The following is a 25240-nucleotide window of genomic DNA, read 5'->3' as shown; positions in this document are numbered from 1 at the left end:
AAATACGAGTCAATCGAGCAAATACGAGTTCAAAATTTGATCAGCAACGCCTCAGAGTTACATGCTTTTGAAATATTCAAATTGCTAGAAAAACTAATAAAAAAAGCAAACGCTAAGTGAAGTTTTTTCAACCATATTAGCTGACTCGATCTTAATGAGATCATGGACAAGAGAAATCGTGGACTGTATGTAAAAATTAGCAGACCAAGATTCGATAGTAATTAACTGAAATGTAGAGTTCTTGGGCTGCTAAAAAAGGCATTGAATCATAACAACTATTTTATTGAAGATGTTAGAATAATGAAAGAAGCAAACATAAAAGAATTTCGCCATACATTTTTGAATCTTTATATAATTGGTAACCAGGACTTGCTTGACAGACTCTTTCATGCTCATTAGAGAAAAGTTTTTGATTGCTACATACACAGTTTCTTCAATAGTTAACCTCTACTAGATAGAATAACTTTTCATTTTTAAACATTTTTTTCATTATTTCAACTAAAATTGCACAACTCTTCCGTGAGGAGCCTGAAAAAAAGCCAGATAGGTATAATGGCGACCTTGCAGTGTCGCAAATTGTAATCGATTGTATTTGTACAATGTATGTATTTTCTTGCTACTATTTTGTGATAATGCCACTACGAACAATTTATTATTATTATGAAAAACTACACGTAAGCGCAAAAAAACATAACCGACTAACGTCGGGCGAATTGCTCTCAAACGACCGGCAAGCGGTTGGCTTCGTCAGTAGCTAGGCACGGTTAAGTGAGGCTAGTTTTAGCTTAATTGAAGGGGCGCAAGTGAGCGCAGCGGGGGGCGCTGACGGGGTGGCAACAGTGGGGGGAGTCAATCTCTAAGAACCGCCCTTCGCACCATAAGAACAAGTCTCCAAAACAGATTCTGTGAATCGCATACTTGAAGACTAGTGAGCTGAAAGGCTCTAAGAGCACTTCATGCCCCCTGGGCGCTACCTGTTTATCCCGTTTTTGAGGACCAAAAGTCAAATGCCTCAGCGAAAAATCGCATAAAAAGACCGACAGGACTAATATAATCGCACAAAAACTTCGTTTGAGAGCAATTAAAAATTCTTAAGATCGATGGAACTTTTTGTCGTGTTCATTAATAAAAAAACTTTACACCTTTAAATACGTTAGCAACAAATTACTTCTCTTGTTGCCAGAATTCTTCAAAACTTTGACATCGAAAAAATCATTTTGACGGTGTACCGACAAGAACAGTCTGAATCCGAGCAGAACTCATCTATTCTGTTTAAGCTACACTCACTCCTCACAGGCTCCAGTTCAATGGATAATAATCTCCAAAATTTCCTGAACAAATGGACATTAAGTAATTGGATTGCAGGACGTTATTCGATCGCAACTTCGAATGCTCTGGCATCATTTCTAATTAATTGAACAAAATGAGTCATTTGAGCCCAAAACAAAAACTGGTTTTCTGGTTCATTACTCGCGTAAAAAAATTGAGAATAATCGTCAGTACAAGCTAACTGTCCGCAAGAAAAATATTGCTGATAACATGAAAATAAGGTTCCTTGGAGATGCGCAAAAATTAACAATTCATGTTTCCAAAATATTTCTCTTTCGAGTTTCGAAACAGAACAAATCAACAGCAGAGTTTATAAATCAAAGCAAAAACCTTGGACGCCTTCGGCCATTTGAGCACAATACCGAACCCAAGACCCGAGAATGCGAGTTGTACCTATGCACAACAATCCCAAAATTTAAGGCCCGATATATTAATTTAGTTTCTGCAATTCTTCTACAACCTTTCGTTCTTAAAAAACAGCATTATTGAATAACCGTAGCAATGAACGTAGAGCGCGAGCAAAACCAATCAGAGAAAAACAATATTCGTGGATATCTTGTAACCGTTTATTAAACCTGCAGCGTCATTAAACCGAAATATTCCAAAAGGGCAGAGAAATGACCCGATTGGCAAAAGTTTTGCCTTAAAGCGGCCATTAATTTCCTGCTTAAACTCCATAGCAAATGTAATGCATTGTCATTTAGGTTGACAGCCCATCTCACTTGTCATCTCACTTTATAGTTTTATCAAGTAGAGATATTGAGAGGGAGACATTGACTAGCAAATGCTTCCTAAGAGTCAAATAAAATTTCTGAGTCTTACAAAAATATACATTTTTGACATTCGTTCAATTTATATATTAAGCTATCTGACAACTTTGATAACTGTGTTAAATTCACTCAGTACATCCGATGAAATACAAAATTTGTACAATATTACCTTAGCTTGATAATTACATCAATTTCTGTGACCAATGGCCTACGTTAAGTAATGACATGACAAATGTGACTACCATGGGATCATCTTGTTGTTAAAATCTCTAAAAGTGGCTTGATCTTTTTCAGTCAATTCACTCATGCATTTCATCATGCCTTTGACACTATCTTCAGTGGGGGTTCCAGCCGCACCTCCGCCCATGTCAGTTTGAACGTGTCCGGGGTGCAGTATAGCCACCAACACACCCTTCGATCCGTGCTCAATAGCTATATTCTTCGACATCATATTCAGCGCAACCTTGCTAGCTCTGTAAGGGTAGATACCACCCATTCCGTTATCAGAAATTGAGGCCACTTTGGTTGAGATGTTGATAATGGCAGCGCGGGAACAGCTAACGGGCATACTTGAGTTATCCGCAGCAGCTTTTTCGATGAGCGGCATCAGAGCTTGAGTGCCCAGAAGGGGCCCAACACAGTTGGTCATGTATTCACTGATCATAATGTCAACAGTCACTAAATAGCAAAAAATACCATGTTTGCACTAGCACAATTTGAACTAAAGTGATATATAGACGAAGATGTTGCAGCTAATTGAGGCAGCTTAGTAGCCCCATGAAATAATCTCTCGATTAAAAATCCATTCGCCCTGCCTTTATCGAGCAATGCTTTTTCAAATTATCTTTTCGAGTAAACCAAACGTCATTAGATCACAATCTAAACTTAGCCGATACGTAAAAAAACGCCATTAGTCAGTTCAGCTAATTCGTCATAGCATTGAATAAGCTATTGTGCAATGGCACATAATGTTCCGACCCCCGCGCACCAACAAAATTGTCTCAATTGTCTAACAACTGCAGCAGAGGCAAACTGCCTCTAAAGTATTTAAATTTTATCAATTAAATTTTGAGAGATCCCTAAAAAAGTTAAAAGCGTCTATACAGAAAGAGCTCACACCAGTGAGAGCACTGTTTTATGTCAATAGAATGAACACTCGAACAAACAAAACGACAAACTAAATCAGCTCTAATGCATTTTCTCAAGTTAAAAAAAAACAATTTTATCAACTTGAAAATTAACTTTTACCTAATTGAGTCCACAATAATTGAGTCCACAAGTGAGCCCAGAAGCTGGAAAAAAATGAAAAACTACCTCTGCACTCACTTATAAACCTAAATTGAGAATGCAAAATCAGATCAAACTCAAATAGGTTACCCAAGCTCCATAATCACGAGGTATGTCACGATTGAAGTATTTCATGTTCGCCATCGGAATGTACCAAAAAGTTGCTCTAATAAATTAGTCGTCAATTCATATAAACAAACATATGCAGAAAAACGGAAACGATCTGAATAGAGCATCAATCTTTTGAAATTTGCTATTAACGAAATAAAACAACACAGTTAATTAAAAAAAAAACAATGGAGCAAAGCGCATAGTTTTGCCTATGAAAAAGATAAAATATCTTGTTAATGAGATGAATTTTTTAGTCGACAGTACAATATTGTAGAGAAAAACTATCGACACATTCAGAAGTTTCAATTATGCCTTTTGAGGAAACCATCTGGACAGGTCAGCAATAATTAAACTGATCAGTTTATTTGTAAAAAACAAACAATACAGAAAATATTTTAAAAAAACTCAAACCTTTTCCATATTTTTGCGAAATTAAATGACGTCAAAATTCAAAATGCATTTTGAAAACAGTGTCATAAAAAACTATTAATAACTCAAACCGAATTAAAAAAATCTGTGGAAAAATATGTTTAAGACAGTGCTTTTAGTACAGGCAAGAATGACAAAATATAAAACAGAAAGGGCCGGTTGCTCTTCAATTACTTCCCTTTGCAAAATTGAGATTTGCAAAAATTTTTAATAATTTCTTCAGTTTTATATTTTCTCCGCCATTTTTCGTCTAAACAGACCACCATCATCTACTCATCCCCATCATAATTAGTATGGCCTCATTTTTTTCGGGTTTCACTTGGAATTCGACGATTTTAACTCCACGGAGAACATTTATAATTTGCATTTTGAACCCAAAACTCTTTGTTCAGTAAATACATGTAAACTTGTAGTCAAAAGTGGTAAAAGTTTTAGATGTTACAGGTTGGCATAGGGTGTTTTCTTTATTTTGTCTAGAAAACCAAAAAGTGAAAATTATCAACTGCTCTCTTGTGATTTATATAATCTTGTAAATGTTCACAAAAAGTTTAAACTTTTGAGTTGAGCTACGAGCTCTTATCATTTTGTCTAGAATCAGTTTCTCTAATGAAATTATATAACTTCTCGTTAATAAGAACTCGCTCTGGTAAAGTTGTAAAATGTAGTGCTTTAAAAATATGACGTCATTTACGTCAAAAGTCGGTCATTTACGTCAAAAGTCTGATTCAATTTGCCCATTTTTCCTTCGTTTCTTTTCACCATAGTTACCTTGTCGTCACATTCATAGTGCAATTTTGTTAGGTTTTCCAATATGTAATTTTCTTTTAAAAATAGCCACCAATAAATAGGATCTGTTTAGATCATTTGTCACCTTCTAAAATGTTCAAATGCGTCAATCATATGCGTCAAAAATATAAAAACATTCTTCTTCCAATCAAATCAACTCGAAAATCACGTCACCATTTTTTGTATTCTTTTAAATTATTATTCACGTCCTGTTCCGCTATGCTTTTTTGTCAAATAGATAGGAAAAGAAAAGGAAGTTTTCTTGATTCTGAAGGTTCGCGTTAACATTTTCAGCACAGATATTGATCTTTTTCCCGCCAAACAGCTCCTTATTCCATGTAGGCTACCTTTGCCATTTTTTCTAAGTTTTTGACGAAATCACTTTCATTTGTTCAGAATATCTTGATTCGTGCGTTCGCATTTTTGTTTTTTACCTGTTTTTGTCTTTACCTGGTGCTGCTCGACATAAAAAAACAAGACGATTTTTTGTTTTCATTCAGTTCGTTTTAGCAACCGAAATAATTAAGACGGATAATATGGAAGCAAATACTTAAGTGTTTGTAAACAGTTCAATTTTACAAACAATTCAATTTGTCTTGGATTTGATTTTGATTATAAAGAGAAAGCATGCAAAACGTTGTTACTAAACATTTATTTAAAATTCAACTAACAAATTTGTCCTCTTGGAACAAAATTTACTGCTTAAGGACCACAGTGTTAGCATAACTTCCAATTCTAAATTTAGGTCATTGGTGCCTTACTTGCTCAGAACTGTTTGTGAATTCTGAGCTCGGTTCTGAATTACTCATATTTGTTACCTTCGACAGATGATTACATTAGCAGTTTCTTGTGCTTGTTGTTTTTTGATAACTTCTATTCAACGGCTTTAACTTAGTTGTGTTTTCATAGTTTAACCACTTATTTTAATGAACCGCATTAATTTGCCATTTTGCACTTCTTTCATGCTTCCATAGTGACCTACTTCAATAGCAAGCAATCTGTTCTTACTTCGGAAGTTCAGCTTTAGTCAAAACTAATTTGATTTGACTAGAGCTCTAAAATAAGAAAATTTATTTGATTTTTTTAGCTCAAATGATTTGGTTCGGTTTTGTGAAACAAGAACACCTCTTTTAATAACATCACCAAGCAAGCTAGGCAAGTGATTCTGTCAAACCCATAAACTTGCCGTGCCGTTTTTTTGTTGAAAAGAGAATCTTTTTAAATTCCCCTAATTATGCCTCCTTTTTTAAAAAAAAATACATGCAATCGTTTTGATTTTGACCAGCCAGTCTATTTCATTTGTTCTGTTTAAAAAGAACTTCAATACAAAAACCACTGACGTGACTTTCTAGTTGATTTGATTGCAAGAATATTCAAATATTAAACGAAATTTAACACACCGCAAAACTTCGACCAGTTTTTGTCTTTAGTTAAAACATAAATAAATTAGATAACTGATCCTAAATCAAATTGCTGCAGTTTAAAGAAGTGCTAGATTGAACAAAATCTCATGGCAACAGAGGCCGATATGAACTCAGGTCGCGATCATAAAACTGCATCAGCTGCTTTTTTTGCGTGATTTGATCTTGTTTTTGTTTATCAAGATAAGGCATAAATATAGCCGGCAGATTGCGTGAAAATAGCCACCGTTGACGCACTGGACGATCGGGATTGAATCAGAAAAAAAAGAAGAGATTGAAATTGACAAAATTTTTCCTAAGTTTCAAAAATTGATCTAATTCAGCATGCAGTTTCAGTTAGATTCTAAACCTCTACTTCAGCTTCTGAACTTAAGGTTATTAAGCTTTTTACTCATATCGGCAAGCAATCGCTCTATTGAACTTTGATAACCTAATGCACTATGAATTAAGGACCGGGCTTATCGGTTTATCCCGTTTCTTTTCATTTTGCTCTTTTGACCTTGACTGTATTCACTACAATGTATAATTCAATGCGTAAAAGAATTTAAAATCCATTCAGTTGAAACAGAGTGCGGTAAGTCAGAAGTCAAACGTGAAAACCGTGACTTATGTAAAAGGAAAAACGTGATCAAAAGGTAAAGCGAATTAAAAAACATAGCAGGACCCCTGAAAGTAGGACAAGTAGGAAAAACATAACAGGAAAAATCCAAAACCAAGCAAGACTAAAATTGAAACTTTTATTTTTTGAAAAGACAGGATCAACATCAAAAAACAACTGCTATGAATTCAAACTGTCAAATATATTCCTCTATTTCTCATTAGCAACCTGTCATTAAATGTCCATGAGTCCTCACACAAATAAAATTAGGAAATAAAACAAAAATCACCATTTGAGTCGCCAGTGACCACCATTGAGATCTGTTATCGATGAGATTAAGTGATAAAACAGCAATAAGTACAACAAATACTAGCAAAACCAAAAAAAATCCCCTTGATATTTTTTAAAAAGAAACAAGCTTACAAGTCACAAAAAGCAATAGCTTTGATCTGCAATGAATTGCTTGAGTTGAAGTCCTTATAGCAACCAATGAGACCAGTCGATAATGAGAATAAGTTAAGACGACAAAGTTGAAAAGAAAGTCGCGAAAACTATGTAAAATTTCGATCAATTTTCTTGAAAACAATTGGTGTCAAAGTCATAGAAATTATTAGCTTTAAACAAAAACAATTAATTTAAAAAAATAACTATTAACAACAACAGAGAACTGTCCTGAATGAGATTGAATGATAAGACATCAAAAATTACAATTAACACATGCAGAATTAAAAAATTTGTGAGAAAAAGTAGTGTCAAAGTCACGAGAATCATTAGCTACTTATTAAATCGAGCCATTAATTAGTTTGTTTTATACCTCATTAGCCAGCAATCAGACCTGTCATTCATGATACTAAGTAATAAGACAACAGATAATTTTAAAAAAGGGTGCAAAATCTAAAAATCACAAATAATTTTGACAACAAATAGTGGAAAAATCAATAAAACCTTTAGCTACCCTTAACAAATTCAAACAAATGAAATAAGCACAATTAGAAAACATATGTACCGTCTTAAAAGCACTTAAGGAGAGGAAACTCTCAAAACAGAAGTCAAATTGATGCACCTAAAAAATCCATCTGAAAAACCGCCAAATTGTTCAAACTCCAATTTCTAACTCCACTTTAAAGGTATTTTGAAAAAAGTAACGACTCAAACCTACTCAATTTTTCGCTCCCTTTACTATTTCAGTGTGACCACAATCATCTCTCTAATTTCACTTCTCACTGACGTGAAGAAGCCAAAAAAAGCCTAAACAGATCATAAAAAAGACAGCGCACCTACACAATTCAAATTCTTTGAATTGTAAAACATAGCCAGAAGAACTCCGGAAACGACTCGAAGAGTAGTCTTCTTGAAAGAGTTGAACTTTAAATCAACTGATTCCGACATAAGTGACCACTAAAAACAAAAAAATCAGTCAAAAGAAGAAGATAGCCCAAAAAACCAACTGAATTTAAAAAAATACATTACTCCTGTATATAAAACAAGACAAAACTTTTGGACACAATATGAAGCAGCTAAGTACGCGAGCAGCAAAAGTGAAGCTATGTTAGGCTCCCATAACTTTTTTTGGAAGAAAAAATTGAATAACGCTAGAAATGGCCAAAAATTGTTAAAAATTATCAATTTCCTTAAGTTCTCTCAATCGAAACATTTTTACAATGAAAAAGTAACCGATTTGTAACTAAATATACAATAACAATAACTATAGTTTAGCAAAAAACATTAACTGTCGCTGCAAATCACAATGAACGCGATAAATCTAAACAAGGCTTCAAAAATTATCAAATCGAAATTAATCATGAAAAGGACAAAAGAGACAGAACAATATTCAAACAAAAAAATTCGTATATTACTAAAACCAAGCACTAAGAATATGCTCACAAAGAGCGTTGCTAAAAATGATGCTAGCAAAAACTCAAAGTCAGATGTTAGATAAAATCAATTGCAAACAGAAAAATTTTTAAAAAATTCAAACGAAAAAGACAAAAATTATTAGTTCAAATCGATAATTTTCAATTTAATAAAGACAACACAACTATAGGTCTGAAAGGAATGTGGGAAAGCAATATGCTAGATTGTGGAGACCAAAAACATTGTGGGGAATATTAAAAAACTAAATTGGAAACTCTAATTAAAAATCAAAATGAACAAACGAGTAAAAAAAACACGGAATTTTTGTCATTGAGATATCGAGGTTTCAGAGCATTACATAGCCTTCTTCCTCTCTCAGAAAGTAGTGAAAACATCTCAATTGCAGAAAATTATATATATTTTAAAATGTTCAAAATATGGTGCACATTTTCATTGAATTTTAAATACTTATCGCAATTAAAACTATTATCGCAAATACTTAAAACTATTCAATTGGCAACACAACGAAACCAAAAGCAACAGCGGTGCACTAGAAGTCTTTTTATAGCAAATAAACTCAAAGTACGGAAAACACTTAAAAAACTTCGACAAAAACCACCAAAATTGGATTAGTATGTGTACCTCACCTCAAGAAGAGGCATACAATTCAGGAATTATCAAGAACACGTTAAAATGTTTACAAATTTGGTTAAAAAGTCCGCTAGAAGAGCCAAAAATGAAAACAAAGAGAAACGCCCAAAAACTGACCAAAAAATTTGAAAATTATGGGCCAACTTTGCACTTGAAACGCATTATTAAAGTCTCAGAAACATTGTGGCATCAATTTCATTTGGTTGCATTTTCAGGCCGCATCGATAAAAATTTATTTCTACAAAAAACAAAGCAAAAATAAAAATTCGGGCCAAACGGACGAAAAAACTGCTAAAAACTGTCATCAATATGCGCCAATCTCTCAAGAACTTCTTAAAGTCAAAAAGTCATTCACTGAATACAGCGCATAAACAAAAAACCTCTCTCGCTCAGAAAGAGTTATTTCACACAGCAATTTTACTCACTTTCACAATTAGGTCAAAACGCCGCCTGAACAAATAGTACTTCCGGTAAAAAAACATAGCCGGAAGAATTCCGGGAGAGAACCGAAGCGTCCAAACTTCCCCAACCGTTATTGCAGCTGAAGCCATTACCTTTTGTATTAAACCATTAACAAACCCAGATCTGATCTACAAAATGGTGAAATTTAAACCACTCAGCGAGAGAAACAAAAAGCAACAAAATCTTGTTGAAAACCTTTTGTAACGTTGAAATAATTCCGAAATAATTAGGAAGGTCAATATACCCTTAGGCTCAAAAAGCAGACAGGGCTATCAATTTCCCTAAAAACGTAAAAATTCTAGTCTCTAAAAGATCGCAAAAGCAAGCAGCAGATAAAAAAAAAGAATGCTCAAATTTAGGAATCAGAAAACTCCTACAATTAGCTTTCTAATCACTACAATTAGGACAAAACAACACATACTGCTTCCTTGTTGTATATATGCCAGACAAAATGATTTCACACTAATTCGATATCAAATTAACCATAGAAAAAACAAGCAAAAAATTCAAAGGCAAAAAAATGTTTTAAAACATTACCCAGGCCACAAGAAAAATGCAATAAAAAGTGGAAATTTTAGGAAAGGCTGTCTAGCAAACTAAGTACTGCCTTATGTTGAATGAAATCAATTGTAAACCAAAGAAATGACGTAAATCTATGAAAAAGCAGAAAACATCCAATTTTTAAACACCTGAAAAATCAATATAACGAAGAAAAATGTAGGTGCCCGGACAACGATAGAATGATACAAACTAGAATGTGAAGGAAATGGACACAATGTAAGAAACACCATAACAAAAAAGACTAACTCTTGATTTTTAACAGTTAAAAGTCAAAGTAAAAAAATCAAGAAAAACGAATATATTTTATTGTTCAGGAATTGAGAGGCAAAAAACGATTAAAAACATTACCAAGGCCACAAGAAAATTGCAAGAAGTGGAAACTTTTGGAAGGCTCTCTCGCAAACTAAGTACTGCCTTATGTTAAATGAAATCAATTGCAAGACAAAATGACGAAAATCTAAGAAAAAGCTGAAAACACTCAATTTTTAAACAACTGAAAAATCAATATAATGAAGACAAAGGAAGGTGCCAGGACAACGATAGAATGATACAAACTAGAATGAGAAGAATATGGACACAATGTAAGAAACACCATAACGAAAAAAGACAGTTAAAAGTCAAAGTAAAAAATCAAGAAAAACGAATACATTTCATCGTTCAGGAATCGAAACGTAGAAAAGACAACGAGTCATCCGAGGCAAAAAGCCATCTTCATGAACAGAAAAAAAAGTAAAAACCGAAAACATACGAAACATTAAAACATTTTGCAAAAAAATGGTGTAATAATTTTTAAGACTGATTATATGGAAAAAAATTCAACTCTTCTTCAAAAATTTAATGCCAAAAAGATGATTGAATTTTTTGAAACGCAATTAAAGTGTCTGATGTTTCACAAAAAGTCTATTTCAAGTAATTAAAAACAAAATACAATTAAAAAACAGAAAATTGGAAAAAAATTTACCTGAATCGAAATAACATATGTACAATTTTACAAAACTAAGTTACATAGAAGTAGAAAGAAGCGTCGAGGATGTGAATTATCAAATTGAAGTTGCCATATTATTTCATTTTTGAAAAAAAGACGGCTGAAAGATTCAAAAATGAAGAAATTAATAGAAAAATGCCAAAAATTAACTAAAAAATCAAGAAAGATGTGCAAATTTTGAAACTGATACGCATTTTCAGGCTCTGCAAAACACTGTGGTATCAAATTGCGAGGTTTACATTTCAATATAGCATCGGATAAAAATTATTTCTACAAAAAAAACCAAATTACAAGCAAAAAACTGGGCCCCTTAGACGAACAAAATGGCTAAAAACGGTTAGCTATATGTGCCATTCCGTCAGAAAATACTTTTCAAAGTCCAAAGGTCATTAACTAAACGCAGTGCATGATCAAAAAACTTTTCTCGCTCAGAAAAAGTTAGTTCACACGGCAATTTTACTCACTTTCGCGTTTAGGTCAAAGCAGCGTCTGAACGAATAGTACTTCCGGTAAAAAAAAAACTGAGAAAACCAATACTCCTCTTCGAGTCGTAAAAAAACCTTAAGAAAACCAATACTCCTCCTCGAGTCGTAAAAAAAGGAGAGCACATAAATAATAACCGTTTGAGAGGCTGACGGCGGCTATTAAAAACTTCATCTCTACTAACGTTATTGAAATTATTACAGCTGTATTTTAGCTAAGGTTTTTGAGCAGAACAGCTTTCTGTGAAAAGCATACAATAAGCAACGCAGCAAACTCCGAATTGGGAGTCCATTAAAATCATCTTAAAATTGTTGAAGTTCTCAAAATTAGTCGTTATGAGTAAGGACGGGATCAAATAAAAAAGAAACAATTAGTTTAAGTCTTTATTATAAGAAGCAATTTGTTAACAATTGTCAAAATAATCGGCGAACATAAGAACTCTTTCATAATTGAAGACTAATCAAGCATTTTCGTTTTGTCTTAAACTTAAATACTTTCACTATTCGCTGCTTATTTAAAATGCAAGTTCCCTAACTGTTGCAATATTCGCAGAAGCCTTATAAAACACAAAGTTTAATGCTAAAACAAGACGTTTAAAAGATGTGGTGAATGATGCATTCTATGAATTCAAATGCGGGAACAATCTGTCCCACACACAGAATCAAGCGCGCCTTCTTGTTACTATTAACTTCCGCAAATTACAATTAATATTTTGTAATACAATTACATTTTCGTGATAGAACATTTTTAGGAATAATCAAAGTTAATACCAAAATTTAAAACAGCACAAAACATCCGCAGATGCCAAAGAAAGCAGCTATCATCCTAATTCAGCAATAAGTCTCAATCCTGAAAGTCAAAAGGATTAGTATACTCGATTATTTTGAACTGATTTGCACCGCATCGCAAAACAGCGATTTCCCGTCAAAATTAGGTAGCGCTAAACAATTTATATGAGGTAGGAAAAAAAAACAAAAGTAGCAGCGCAAAAATTGCCGACTAAGAAGATGGCGCCGTTTTAAAAAACAGTTAAATTTTGATTGAAGTGACTCAGTTTTGAAAATTTACTCTAAAAACAATGCTTTTCAAATCGATTGTTCTTCAAATGCTTTTCAACCGCTCGCTCTTCAAAACTGCTCAAGTTTCGAGTAATCCAATTTCCAACAAAATGTCAACTGCCAAAAGCTGATCTGATTAAAAAGCATATTGCACGATCAGAACAAATCTGGATGTGTCATTTGGCGCTTTCCAACAGCGGGCTTTGATGACACATCGGAACACTTCCAAGACGCGGGGCAAAACTCCTGTAGAACTACTACTGGGACGCAAAACAAGACTTCCAGCAGTCACTGATTTTGATCTGTGTGAACGAGTCCTCTTCAAACCGACGAACAGTTCACCAACGGTTTCAGCTACTTTCATTATCCGTAAAGGAATGAACACTTCGTTCATCCAGCCGGAGAATTCAAACAAGACAGTTCTTGTTAGTGACAACCAAATTGCACGGTTGGAACCTGACGACATCATGACTGAATCTGCTGACTCACAGTTTGAGAGCAGTAGGGATGACATAGACGTGGCATCACCCAACTCTACTAAAGAAACCTCAGTAGTTGAAGGGGAACAACCTTCAGTGGCCACGAGAACTTCAAGCAGAAATAAAAAACAGCCAGAAAGATTTGGAGAAACTATTCCTACAAACTTGCTTAAAAAAGGAGGGAGGATGTGATATATCGAGAAGTAGCGAACTTAGCAACTTAAGATAAAACTTCGATATATAAGAAAACTTTCTTACCTGATGTTTGGTGAAGTGAAATTGAATAATGGCTTCTAATTTGAACCGAATCGTCGATTCAAATTTGTTCATACCACAAGTTTATCAATGTACATAAACCATAAATTTGTGAGATAGATTCGACCTTCCCAACACCAAACACGATCAGTAACCAACTCTCCGACCCTCCCAGTAGATAGCAATGACATGTTCTCAGGCAGGGAGAACAATGGGTTAAGTGCAAAAAACTGCACTAGTACTTGCCATATACGGCGAGGGGAAAAACTTGTGCACACCTAAGGTGTAAATTAACACATATCAGTTTATCTATATCTAGACGGATCTGTAAATTTTCATACTGATACGGATTATAATTACCTGTGAAATTTTGTACATTTAGGCCATTTTGAATTCAATTATTAAAATAATAAAATTCTTGTTACTCGTGCTCAAGACCACGACACTGGTGTCCAGACCACCAAACGACCGACAAACCTTGGATCTGCAGAATGCTGAATCCTGTACTGCTTGGATTATGTCTTGTGGCGAAATGTCGAGCAGAGAAGAAAGAAGATGAAGTCAACAACGACGGTACGATCGTGGACCTACAGGTAACAAATCTTTCTTACTATATGCGGCCAGGACGCACTTCTTAAACTTAGGAGCCTTATGAGCCCTAAAAAATTGTTAGACACTCCTTTTAAAGAGATCAGACTAGCTAATCAAAACTATATCTCACCTAAGGAGAGAGATTCTGTCCGTTGTCCAAGGCGTTGGAGAATCTGACGACGATTTTCTAGCGCGCCTCAGAGAAGAAGCACGTTATTGTGACTTCGAAAAACTTAAAACAGTAACCAACCCTGAGGAAGAGTTGAAAATAAAATTTATCTCAGGTTTGAGAGACCCTGAGGCCAAATTAAGACTATTAGACGGCATTAAAACTAAGCCAACGATGTCTCTGTCTGAAATGACAGAAAGCTTACAGTTCAGAAGTCAAGCAATGGCCTCACAGCAGCAAGCCGTGTCCGGCCTTGAACAAGAAATGTAACACCTGTGAAAAGGTGGGGCACTTTTCAAAATTGTGCAGAAGTAAAACCCAGCCTAAGTCTGACCAGCACAACAACTTCTGCGAGGAAGAGGGTAAGTTGCCTGGTCAAACATCATCCGAAATGGAGATGGGAATGTACTATACATGGGAAAACGTGTTTAACATGTCGGTGACATGGGAGTACATTACAGTAAAAGACCATAAAATAAAAATGCAAGTTGATACTGGTGCTGATAGCACCGTGATATCATCCTTAATCTGGACTGAGCTTGGTAAACCTCAGTTAAATGGGGAAAGTCAGACGTCTTGAGGCCAATGATGGTCATCAACTGACGCTTCTGGGATCACTAACATGTGAAACGGAAGCAAGTATAGGCAACAACAACTAGCAGTTGTGCAATCCGACAAAAATTTTGGACTACCTGGGAGAGACATACTACTCCATGAAGGCATCAATGCAGTGAGTGATGAAAGACTACCTGCAATCAAAGGATACAAAGCGCATGTGAAACTCATACCGGGATCACAGCCAATGTTCTGCAAAGCCAGAAAGATAACTCTACCTCTCCAAGATAGGGTCAAAGAGAAGCTTGAGACAATGGTACGACAGGGCATCCTGGAGCCAGTACAACCTGGTGGGGTCACAAATACATAACCAGTAGTGTGGCAGCGGAAGAAAAATGGAACTCTGAGACTATGCGTGGACCTCAAAGTTCACATCAATGGCAAAGTTATGGACGAGGACTATCCGATCCCAGACATGGAGACCATTTTCCATAATCTCCATGGGGCCTCTTACTTTGGAAAAATTGACTTATCAGATGCATACTATTAAATTGAGCTGGACGAGGATAAAAAAAGAAATATGCACAATCAACACATCGCAAGGATTGTTCAAAATGTGCAGGCTTCCTCAGGGCCTAAAGAACTTTTCATCAATCTTCCAGAATTGCATTGAGTCAACTCTCAAAGGAATCAAGGGTGTGGTCATATTCCAAGACGACGTTCTGGTATATGGAACAACAAAGGATCAATACGAGAAACGAATGCTTGCAGTCAAGAATCGGCTACGTGAAAAAAATTTCACCATCAATGAGAAGAAATCCAACTCAAAACCAATTTCAAGCGTAAATTTTCTTGGTTACTCTTTTCAAAAAGAGAAAATCAAAAATGCAAAACCGCCATCAAATATGAAACAACTCGAGTCCTTTGTCGGCTTAGCAAATTTTTATGGTCGAAAGATACCGGATTTTGCAACCAAAATGCTACCCCTTAACGAAATTCGAAAAGAAGAATTCAGATGGGACAAGGAAGAGCAAAATGCTTTTGAAAACATTGAAAACGAGTTATGTGCTAACCCTCTTGTACAGCCTTACAGCTTGACGAATGAAGCAACCGTGACAACAGACGCCTCAGAGAAAACTATAGGCGGGGTACTCTCACAAGAAGGACATCCTGTGATCTACGTATCGAGGAAGTTGTCACAAGCCGAACAAAATTACTCCAATATTGAGCGAGAGGCACTTGCAATAGTCTTTGTGGTCACAAGATTGAAACAATTCCTACTCGGAAGAAGGTTCACTCTACAGACTGACCACAAACCTCTCAAATATCTCTTCGCTCCAGACGAAGAAATTCCGAAAACAGCATCAGCAAGAATTACAAGATGGGCGATAGCGCTGATGGGTTTTGATTTCGAATTGAAGTCGCTGATGCTCTGAGTAGACTAGACTTTGATGATGACGATGACAATGATCGAGTCTGCTTTGCTCTTGACAATATCTCCTTCGTCCAATCCGACCTGGTGACTCAGTCGGACAACAAAACTGAGCTGGGATCGAATCGACTCTTTCAAGATGTCATCAAACGAATACAAAGCGGCATCTGGAAACAGTGCTCAGAAGCAGAGAAAGGATTTGAACAACAGAAAGACGCCTTGACCATTCACAACGGAATCATCTTTCGAGGAGTTGTGCCTTTCATTCCACCCAAACTAAGACCCATGGTGATCGCCAAAGCTCATGAGACTCACCCAGGCAAAAATGCAACTGAAACAGCAGTTCGAATGATGGCTTTGTGGCCCGGCATCAGTCAAGATGTTCTTCGATATGTTAGTAAATGTAAGGAATGCCAAGAAAACAGGCCTAGCCTGGGGAAAACAGTATCTACTTGGCCGGAAGCTGAAGTTTGGGAAAGACTCCACATGGACTGGGGCTACGTTAAGGATCAAGGTAATATCTTAGTGATAGTAGACGCGGGATCAGATTGGATGGAAGCCTTCCCTGCGGGAAATAGAACCTCACAAACAGTGAAGGTGTACTTGAGTCAAATCTTTGCAAGATTTGGGATACCAAGAACATTAGTATCAGACAATGGTCCTGAGTTTGTGAGCAGTGACCTAAAGCAATGAAGTGAATCTCTTAGGATTAAAAAGATGGAATCTCCCATCTACCATCCAAGAGCAAATGGGATTGCTGAACGAGCGGTCCAAACAGTGAAACGGGCTATTCAAGCCTGGAGTCCAAATCTGAATGTGTCATTTGGCGCTTTCCTACAGCGGGCTTTGATGACACATCGGAACACTTCCAAGACGCGGGGCAAAACTCCTGTAGAACTACTACTGGGACGCAAAAAAAAGACTTCCAGCAGTCACTGATTTTGATCTGTGTGAACGAGTCCTCTTCAAACCGACGAACAGCTCACCAACGGTTCCAGCTACTTTCATTATCCGTAAAGGAATGAACACTCCGTTCATCCAGCCCGAGAATTCAAACAAGACAGTTCTTGTTAGTGACAACCAAATTGCACGGTTGGAACCTGACGACATCAAGACTGAATCTATTGACTCACAGTCTGAGAGCAGTAGGGACGACATAGACGTTGCATCACCCAACTCTACTGAAGAAACTCAGTAGTTGAAGGGGAACAACCTTCAGTGGCCACGAGAAATTCAAGCAGAAAAAACAGCCAGAAAGATTTGGAGAAGCTATTCCTACAAACTTGCTTAAAAAAGGAGGGAGGATGTGATATATCGAGAAGTAGCGAACTTAGCAACTTAAGTTAAAACTTCGATATATAAAGAAAACTTTCTTACCTGATGTTTGGTGAAATGAAATTGAATAATGGCTTCTAATGTGAACCGAATCGTCGATTCAAATTTGTTTATACCACAAGTTTATCAATGTACATAAACCATAAATTTGTGAGATAGATTCGACCTTCCCACCACCAAACACGATCAGTAACCAACTCTCCGACCCTCCCAGTAGATAGCAATGACATGTTCTCAGGCAGGGAGAACAATGTGTTAAGTGCAAAAAACTGCACTAGTAATTGCCATATACGGCAAGGGGAAAAACTTGTTCACATCTAAGGTGTAAATTAACACATATCAGTTTATCTATATCTAGATGGATCTGTAAATTTTCATACTGATACGGATTATAATTATCTGTGAAATTTTGTACATTTAGGCCATTTTGAATTCAATTATTAAAATAATAAAACTTTTGTTACTCGTGCTCGAGACCACGACAAATTGCTCTCAAACAAGCGAGCCGTTAGCTTTGATAGCAGCCAGCTCAACTTCCAAAGCCAGCTCAACTTCCATCTTTCGAGGAGTTGTGCCTTTCATTCCACCCAAACTAAGACCCATGGTGATCGCCAAAGCTCATGAGACTCACCCAGGCAAAAATGCAACTGAAAAAGCAGTTCGAATGATGGCTTTGTGGCCCGGCATCAGTCAAGATGTTCTTCAATATGTTAGTAAATGTAAGGAATGCCAAGAAAACAGGCCTAGCCTGGGGAAAACAGTATCTACTTGGCCGGAAGCTGAAGTTTGGGAAAGACTCCACATGGACTGGGGCTACGTTAAGGATCAAGGTAATATCTTAGTGATAGTAGACGCGGGATCAGATTGGATGGAAGCCTTCCCTGCGGGAAATAGAACCTCACAAACAGTGAAGGTGTACTTGAGTCAAATCTTTGCAAGATTTGGGATACCAAGAACATTAGTATCAGACAATGGTCCTGAGTTTGTGAGCAGTGACCTAAAGCAATGGTGTGAATCTCTTAGGATTAAAAAGATGGAATCTCCCATCTACCATCCAAGAGCAAATGGGATTGCTGAACGAGCGGTCCAAACAGTGAAACGGGCTATTCAAGCCTGGAGTCCAAATCTGAATGTGTCATTTGGCGCTTTCCTACAGCGGGCTTTGATGACACATCGGAACACTTCCAAGACGCGGGGCAAAACTCCTGTAGAACTACTACTGGGACGCAAAAAAAGACTTCCAGCAGTCACTGATTTTGATCTGTGTGAACGAGTCCTCTTCAAACCGACGAACAGCTCACCAACGGTTCCAGCTACTTTCATTATCCGTAAAGGAATGAACACTCCGTTCATCCAGCCAGAGAATTCAAACAAGACAGTTCTTGTTAGTGACAACCAAATTGCACGGTTGGAACCTGACGACATCAAGACTGAATCTATTGACTCACAGTCTGAGAGCAGTAGGGACGACATAGACGTGGCATCACCCAACTCTACTGAAGAAACTCAGTAGTTGAAGGGGAACAACCTTCAGTGGCCACGAGAAATTCAAGCAGAAAAAACAGCCAGAAAGATTTGGAGAAGCTATTCCTACAAACTTGCTTAAAAAAGGAGGGAGGATGTGATATATCGAGAAGTAGCGAACTTAGCAACTTAAGTTAAAACTTCGATATATAAAGAAAACTTTCTTACCTGATGTTTGGTGAAATGAAATTGAATAATGGCTTCTAATGTGAACCGAATCGTCGATTCAAATTTGTTTATACCACAAGTTTATCAATGTACATAAACCATAAATTTGTGAGATAGATTCGACCTTCCCACCACCAAACACGATCAGTAACCAACTCTCCGACCCTCCCAGTAGATAGCAATGACATGTTCTCAGGCAGGGAGAACAATGTGTTAAGTGCAAAAAACTGCACTAGTAATTGCCATATACGGCAAGGGGAAAAACTTGTTCACATCTAAGGTGTAAATTAACACATATCAGTTTATCTATATCTAGATGGATCTGTAAATTTTCATACTGATACGGATTATAATTATCTGTGAAATTTTGTACATTTAGGCCATTTTGAATTCAATTATTAAAATAATAAAACTTTTGTTACTCGTGCTCGAGACCACGACAAATTGCTCTCAAACAAGCGAGCCGTTAGCTTTGATAGCAGCCAGCTCAACTTCCAAAGAGAACGAACCGCCCTTCACACCATAAAATTAAGTCTCCTGAAAAGATGAAAAGATTCACTGAGACGCATTAGCCACTTAATTAATCCATTGAGGTCGAAATTTAAAAGCGTCAGACAAAAAAGGTATAGAAGCACAGAGCAATTAAACATTAAAAGCTAAGCTACTGTTAGTGCCCAATGTTTGAGTGTGAACAATTCAAAGAGAAACTGCTTGAAAAGTGAAGGGAAATGAACGTGTATCGTGGGGTGGGGCAGGGTGGGGGTGTTTGTAGTTTGAATAGGGAGGACGGAATGTTGTGGGAAGAAATCTCAACAGTATGACCTTTCAAACTTGAGTATTACCAGAAGTCCTTAATTATAATATATTAGTGACTAAGCTACTGTTACAAGTCATGAACAAATTCGCTTCAGATAAAGAAGCGTAGAATACCCGAAACGACTTGAAGAGTTACACCATATAACCTAACTAAACTTACTAAATCAGAACCATCAAAGAAATAGCGAAAAGAACAAAAAAGCCATAAATTAATTTACCAACAAAATTAAAGTATCCGATCGATACAGACAAAATTTATCAGTTTGCGGGTGTCGGTAGTTTGGCGAGGTGAGAGGTTGTTGGTGGAGGTGCTGCTTGTAGTGGGGATTGTACAGCGGTATTTCTGCTAGTTTTTTGTCAGCAAAATTACTTGCTGTCAAAAGCACACAAGGAAAACAGTTTACTTTTCAAATTTACCAGTTTGTGGATGTGGGTACGTTAGTGAGAAAGCTGGATAGTTGAAGGGCGAGGGTTGGTTGAGGAGGAGTAAGTTAAGGGGCAGATATGTTTGAGGCTGGTATGGGCGGTGGGTACGCTAAGGTTATTGCGGAGGACGCGTAGGTGTGTAGGTTTGCGGAGGAAGCGTAGGTGTGTAGGTTAGGGGAAAGATTATAAAGGGAAAGGCCCAAAAATTCAGTCGAGATTTCATGAATGAATGAACAAACAGCAGTCGTGCCCTCGATCTTGGGGAAAGAAAAACTATGAGAAGACCAATAACTCCAACTATCGCTTTACGACCATTTAAAAAACTATAGAATACCAATATACCTTCTCGAATCGTGAGCAAATTTGTAGAAAACCAATACTCCTCTTCCAGTCGAAAAAAAGCAGCACATTGTTTGAGAGCAATAAAAGAAAAAAAAAGTTCTCTGGTAAAAAAAAACTGATAAATCCCTAGCAGAATTGATTTTAAAAAAGGTTCAATAAAGTTTCCATTTTAATTTAGTCAAATATTAACTTTAATGGTCTATTATTTTCCTTTCATTTAGAACATAACCGGCAGATTGCCGAAATAGCTGCGAAAGAATAGACTTGCGTGCCATATAATAGAGATGGAAAGATACAGATATAAGTTGAAAAAGTTGTCGACGCCGCTCACGAAGCTATGCAAAAACTATTCAGGAATAAATTGATAAAGCTTGTTATAATTCATTGCGCAGAAACGTTTTTATTAGGGACCATTACTTATACACACATATATATATATATACATATATATATATATATATATATATATATATATATATATATATATATATATATATATATATATATATATATATATATATATATGAGTTCCTTTGACAGTAAAATAATTGGAATTAAACTTAAGTTTTAAGGTGCAGAAGTCGTTTTACTGAGTGAAGTAAGTCATGTATGGTCAAAATCAAATCACACAAATGAGCTTAAAAAAATTTGCTGGAGATTGAGAATGACGGCACGCGCGCAAATGACGTTACTGAGAGGAGGAATTCATTCAGAAAATTTGAATTTTTCAGCTTTGCTGTGTGATTATTTCAAAACGAAAAAGTGCGTCAGACTAAAAATCTTGACAAAAAAACAAGAGAAGGCCAATGATAGCCCCAGCTATCGCTGTAAAATAAACCACAAAAACCTGAGAAAATACAGATGTGATAGTTCATTTCAGCAATAATTTCCCTGTATAACATAAAAGTGACTATCCACGGTAACGTTACGAACATTCCCAGATTAAAAATTTTAAAAAAATCAATAGCAAAAAGCTTATAACATAACCAACTGACGTCCGGTGAATTGCTCTCAAACGACCGGCGGGCGGTTGGCTTCGTCAATAGCTAGCCACGGTTTAGTGAGGCTAGCTTTAGACTAATTGAAAGGGCGTAAGGTGAGCGCAGCGGGGGTGCAAGAGAGGATTGGGGTACTGATGTGGGGGCACCGGGTGGGTGGTCTTGTGGGATCAATTTCTAAGGAACGCCCTTCACACCATAAGTACAAGTCTCCAAAACAGTTTGTCAATCGCACACTTAAAGACTAGTAGGCTGAACTGCTCTAAATGAATTTTATGCAAACTAGGCGCTACATTTGTAACCCGTTTCTGAAGACCAAAGTCAAATGGGTCAGACAAATACAAAACTGAGTAAAACATTTGCTACAAATCGCTTTTGAGATCAATTAACAATGTTTTCCTAAAAAACGCTTGTCGTGTTATTTACGAGAAAAAACATTTATACTGTATCTTATTGTTAAGAAGGATCAGAGATGATCACATTACGCCACAAAACCGCTGCTGAAAAACGGCATCAAGAAAGAGATAGTGAGATAAAATGTGAACAAAAAATAGAAGGAAAGAAACCCTAAACGACAGAGAGAACGACAGATGGAAACAATTTCCATGATGTGATTCGAGATTCGACACTCAAACTCTTATATTTTTAGCCTTGTTAGTAAATAAATCATATAGAAAAAACTGGAGAAGGCAAAACTTAAAACAAAAGTTCCCAACCTCGCAGTAAAAAAAAGTTCAAAATCATTTTTCGTCTCAAAAATTCTTTCAAGTAACCCATCTCAGGACTTAAAAAGTTTCTTTGGCCAGTAATGGTTGCTAAAGTCAGAAAAGGACAAAAAATATTGAAAAATTTTGTAAACATTGCAAATTTTAACAAAATCTTGTTAAAATTAAAGATATTAATATCAGAAGAACCATTTCATTATCTCACGACACTATACAGTATCCCTGTTGCCAGCCTGAAATGGCTTTACTGGCTCATGAAAATTCATACAGTTGAAACAAGAAAATTTTCAAAATTTTGAAAAAAAAATAAATTTTATCCAAAAATTAATAAAAATGGAGTCATAAAAAAGGTTGATCACCATTCCATTGACTCTAGAAACTATGCAACAGCTTATTATCAAACCTTGGAAGAAGTCCCAAGGCCCCTGGTAATTGAAAAAATTCAAAAACATGAAAAAAATGCAAACATTTTATTAAATTTCTTAAATTCGTGATATTGAAATCTTGAAAACATCCCATTACATCTATAAACTATGCAGTAGGATATTATCCAACCCTACAGGAAGTTCCGTGGCTCAAAAAACCTGAATAATGACTATAAGTGTCAAACATAGCCGGCAGATTGCCGAAAAAAGCCGCGACTGACGCTTGTGGCCTACAACAAAAGAAATAACTACTAATTGAAACAACTAATGAAATAAGATTGAGATCGACTACCGGCTTTTCAATAGATCACTAGACTGTTTAGGTTAGATTCGGAATGTCATTTTTATGAAAGACATCTGCTCTACAAGGAAAAAGCCCTAATGGAGCTTTTTCAAAATTAATATTCGATATTAAAACTCTAAACTCTATACTCAAGAATTAGAGCATATAAGTTTAGCACTACTTAGATGCACACTACTGATCTTAAACTACGATGATAAATGTTCATAATATTCAATGTTCCATAAGTGAGTTCAGAAGTCATTTTTGAGTGAGCTAAGTCACGCAATTGACCTGAAAGCAGAAATGACGTCACGAACACAAACTTTAGATGCAAAGCAGTAGCAGTCTCTGAAGTCATTGAAAAAATCAGTTCCAAGAAATCAGGGTAAGACAAAACAAAAATCTGTTAGACGATGTCAACAAATTAGAAGCGCAATAATAGCCGCCTGGAACTGCTGACGCCGCTATCAAAAATTGAAAAAATGGCAAAAGTTGTCAAAAAAATGCCAAAATTCGTGACGTTAAAATCTTGCAAGACATTCCATTACATCTAGAAAATATACAGTAACCTATTTTCAGACCCTAGAGGAGGTTCCTTGGCTCTTGAGGCTGAAAAAAGCAAAAAGACAAAAACTTTCAACAAACTTGAAAAGCACGTTTATCAAAAAATTGATAAAATTTGTGACATTAAAAAGCTGAAAAACTATTCCATGGCCCATAAAAATTTGTCAGTAACTTTTTATCAAACCCCTGATGTTAAAATGCGTGGAGTTAAAATGTTGAAACCAATCCATTACCACAAGAAACTGCAGTAACCTATTATTAAAACCTAGAGGAGGTTCCGTGACACCTGGGGCTAATAAAAATCAAAAGATGTCAAAAAAATTCAAAAAGCTTGATTAGCATAATTTTTAAGTTTTTTAGCGAGCAGTTGTTCGTCAGTAGCTATAAACGGGGGTGAGATGCACTGAGTGCTGATGGGGTTTGTGGTGTTGGAGCAACAGTGGGGTGGTAGGGGTAACGGCACGGTGGGGGGTCAACAGTGGAGGGGTCTTGAACCTCTAAGAACAGCCCTTCACACCATAAGTATAATTCTCCAAAACAGTTTGAGCTGAAACAGAGCTGAAAGTCTGTAAGGGTTTATTGCCCGCTTGGTGCTGCCTGTTTATCCCGTTTCTGAGGACGAAGCGTCAGACGAAAAATCGGTCAAGCGAAAAATCGCAGAAAAAAGATCGACAGGACTAATATACTTGCTAAACTTCGTTTGAGAGCAGTTAAAAAGGAGCCAATGCAGAGGCTTGAAATAAAATCAGAAGCTGAATATTGACTGGCAACTATTTTGTCAAACAAAAATCACAAAAAATGCCTTCGAAAACAAAACAACCACAAAACAGGGCGAAAATTATTTATAAACTTGTTCTGCGCTCAATTAATAAAGCCATCAAGACAACCCGACCCTGTCACCAGCAAAATTATTATGCTTTATGAAAACAAGTTTAAGTGATGCACACGAAGTGATGTCTAACCATCATGTAATTTGTGAACTCTCGATAGAACTCCTGCATTATTGATCAGCAGATTGAGACCTTGTCCATTTAACAATTTTGAGGCTTCCTGGGCCAAAGGCGCGTGATCATCTGGTTTTGACACATCGTATTTAAGGATATGAATATTGGAATTGCTCTTCTGTAGTTCTTTAAGATCAGTAGCTGTATCTGGATTTCGACATGTGGCCAAAATACAAGTTGGCTTCAGCGGCAACAACTGCTTGACAAACTCAAGACCAATTCCTCGGTTGGCACCGGTGATTAAAACAGTTTTTGGCTTCATACTTACCTTAGGCAATTATCAGTCAACAATCAGAAAACTCGAATTGATATCAAAATTTGATACTTCGGCTATCAACTTATCAGAATCAATCAATGACCTTTA

General features: G+C 36.3%; 1 protein-coding gene across 1 annotated transcript; it reads right to left on the bottom strand.

Annotated features, from left to right (window-relative positions):
- Positions 1-2162: 2162 nt before the first annotated feature.
- LOC142334533 (C-signal-like) lies at positions 2163-25240 on the bottom strand. The gene is made up of 2 exons (XM_075382633.1): positions 24835-25240; positions 2163-2777 (listed from the first exon to the last, which is right to left on the bottom strand). Exons 1-2 carry the CDS (start codon positions 25136-25138, stop codon positions 2338-2340), a joined length of 744 nt encoding a protein of 247 aa, XP_075238748.1. The 5' UTR covers positions 25139-25240; the 3' UTR covers positions 2163-2337.

The sequence above is a fragment of the Convolutriloba macropyga genome, chromosome 2 (genome assembly GCF_964194025.1).
Source record: "Convolutriloba macropyga chromosome 2, txConMacr16.3, whole genome shotgun sequence".
NCBI lineage: Eukaryota > Metazoa > Xenacoelomorpha > Acoela > Convolutidae > Convolutriloba > Convolutriloba macropyga.
The sequence above is the reverse complement of the archived record's forward strand: the minus strand, read 5'-3'. Positions and strand labels throughout refer to the sequence as shown.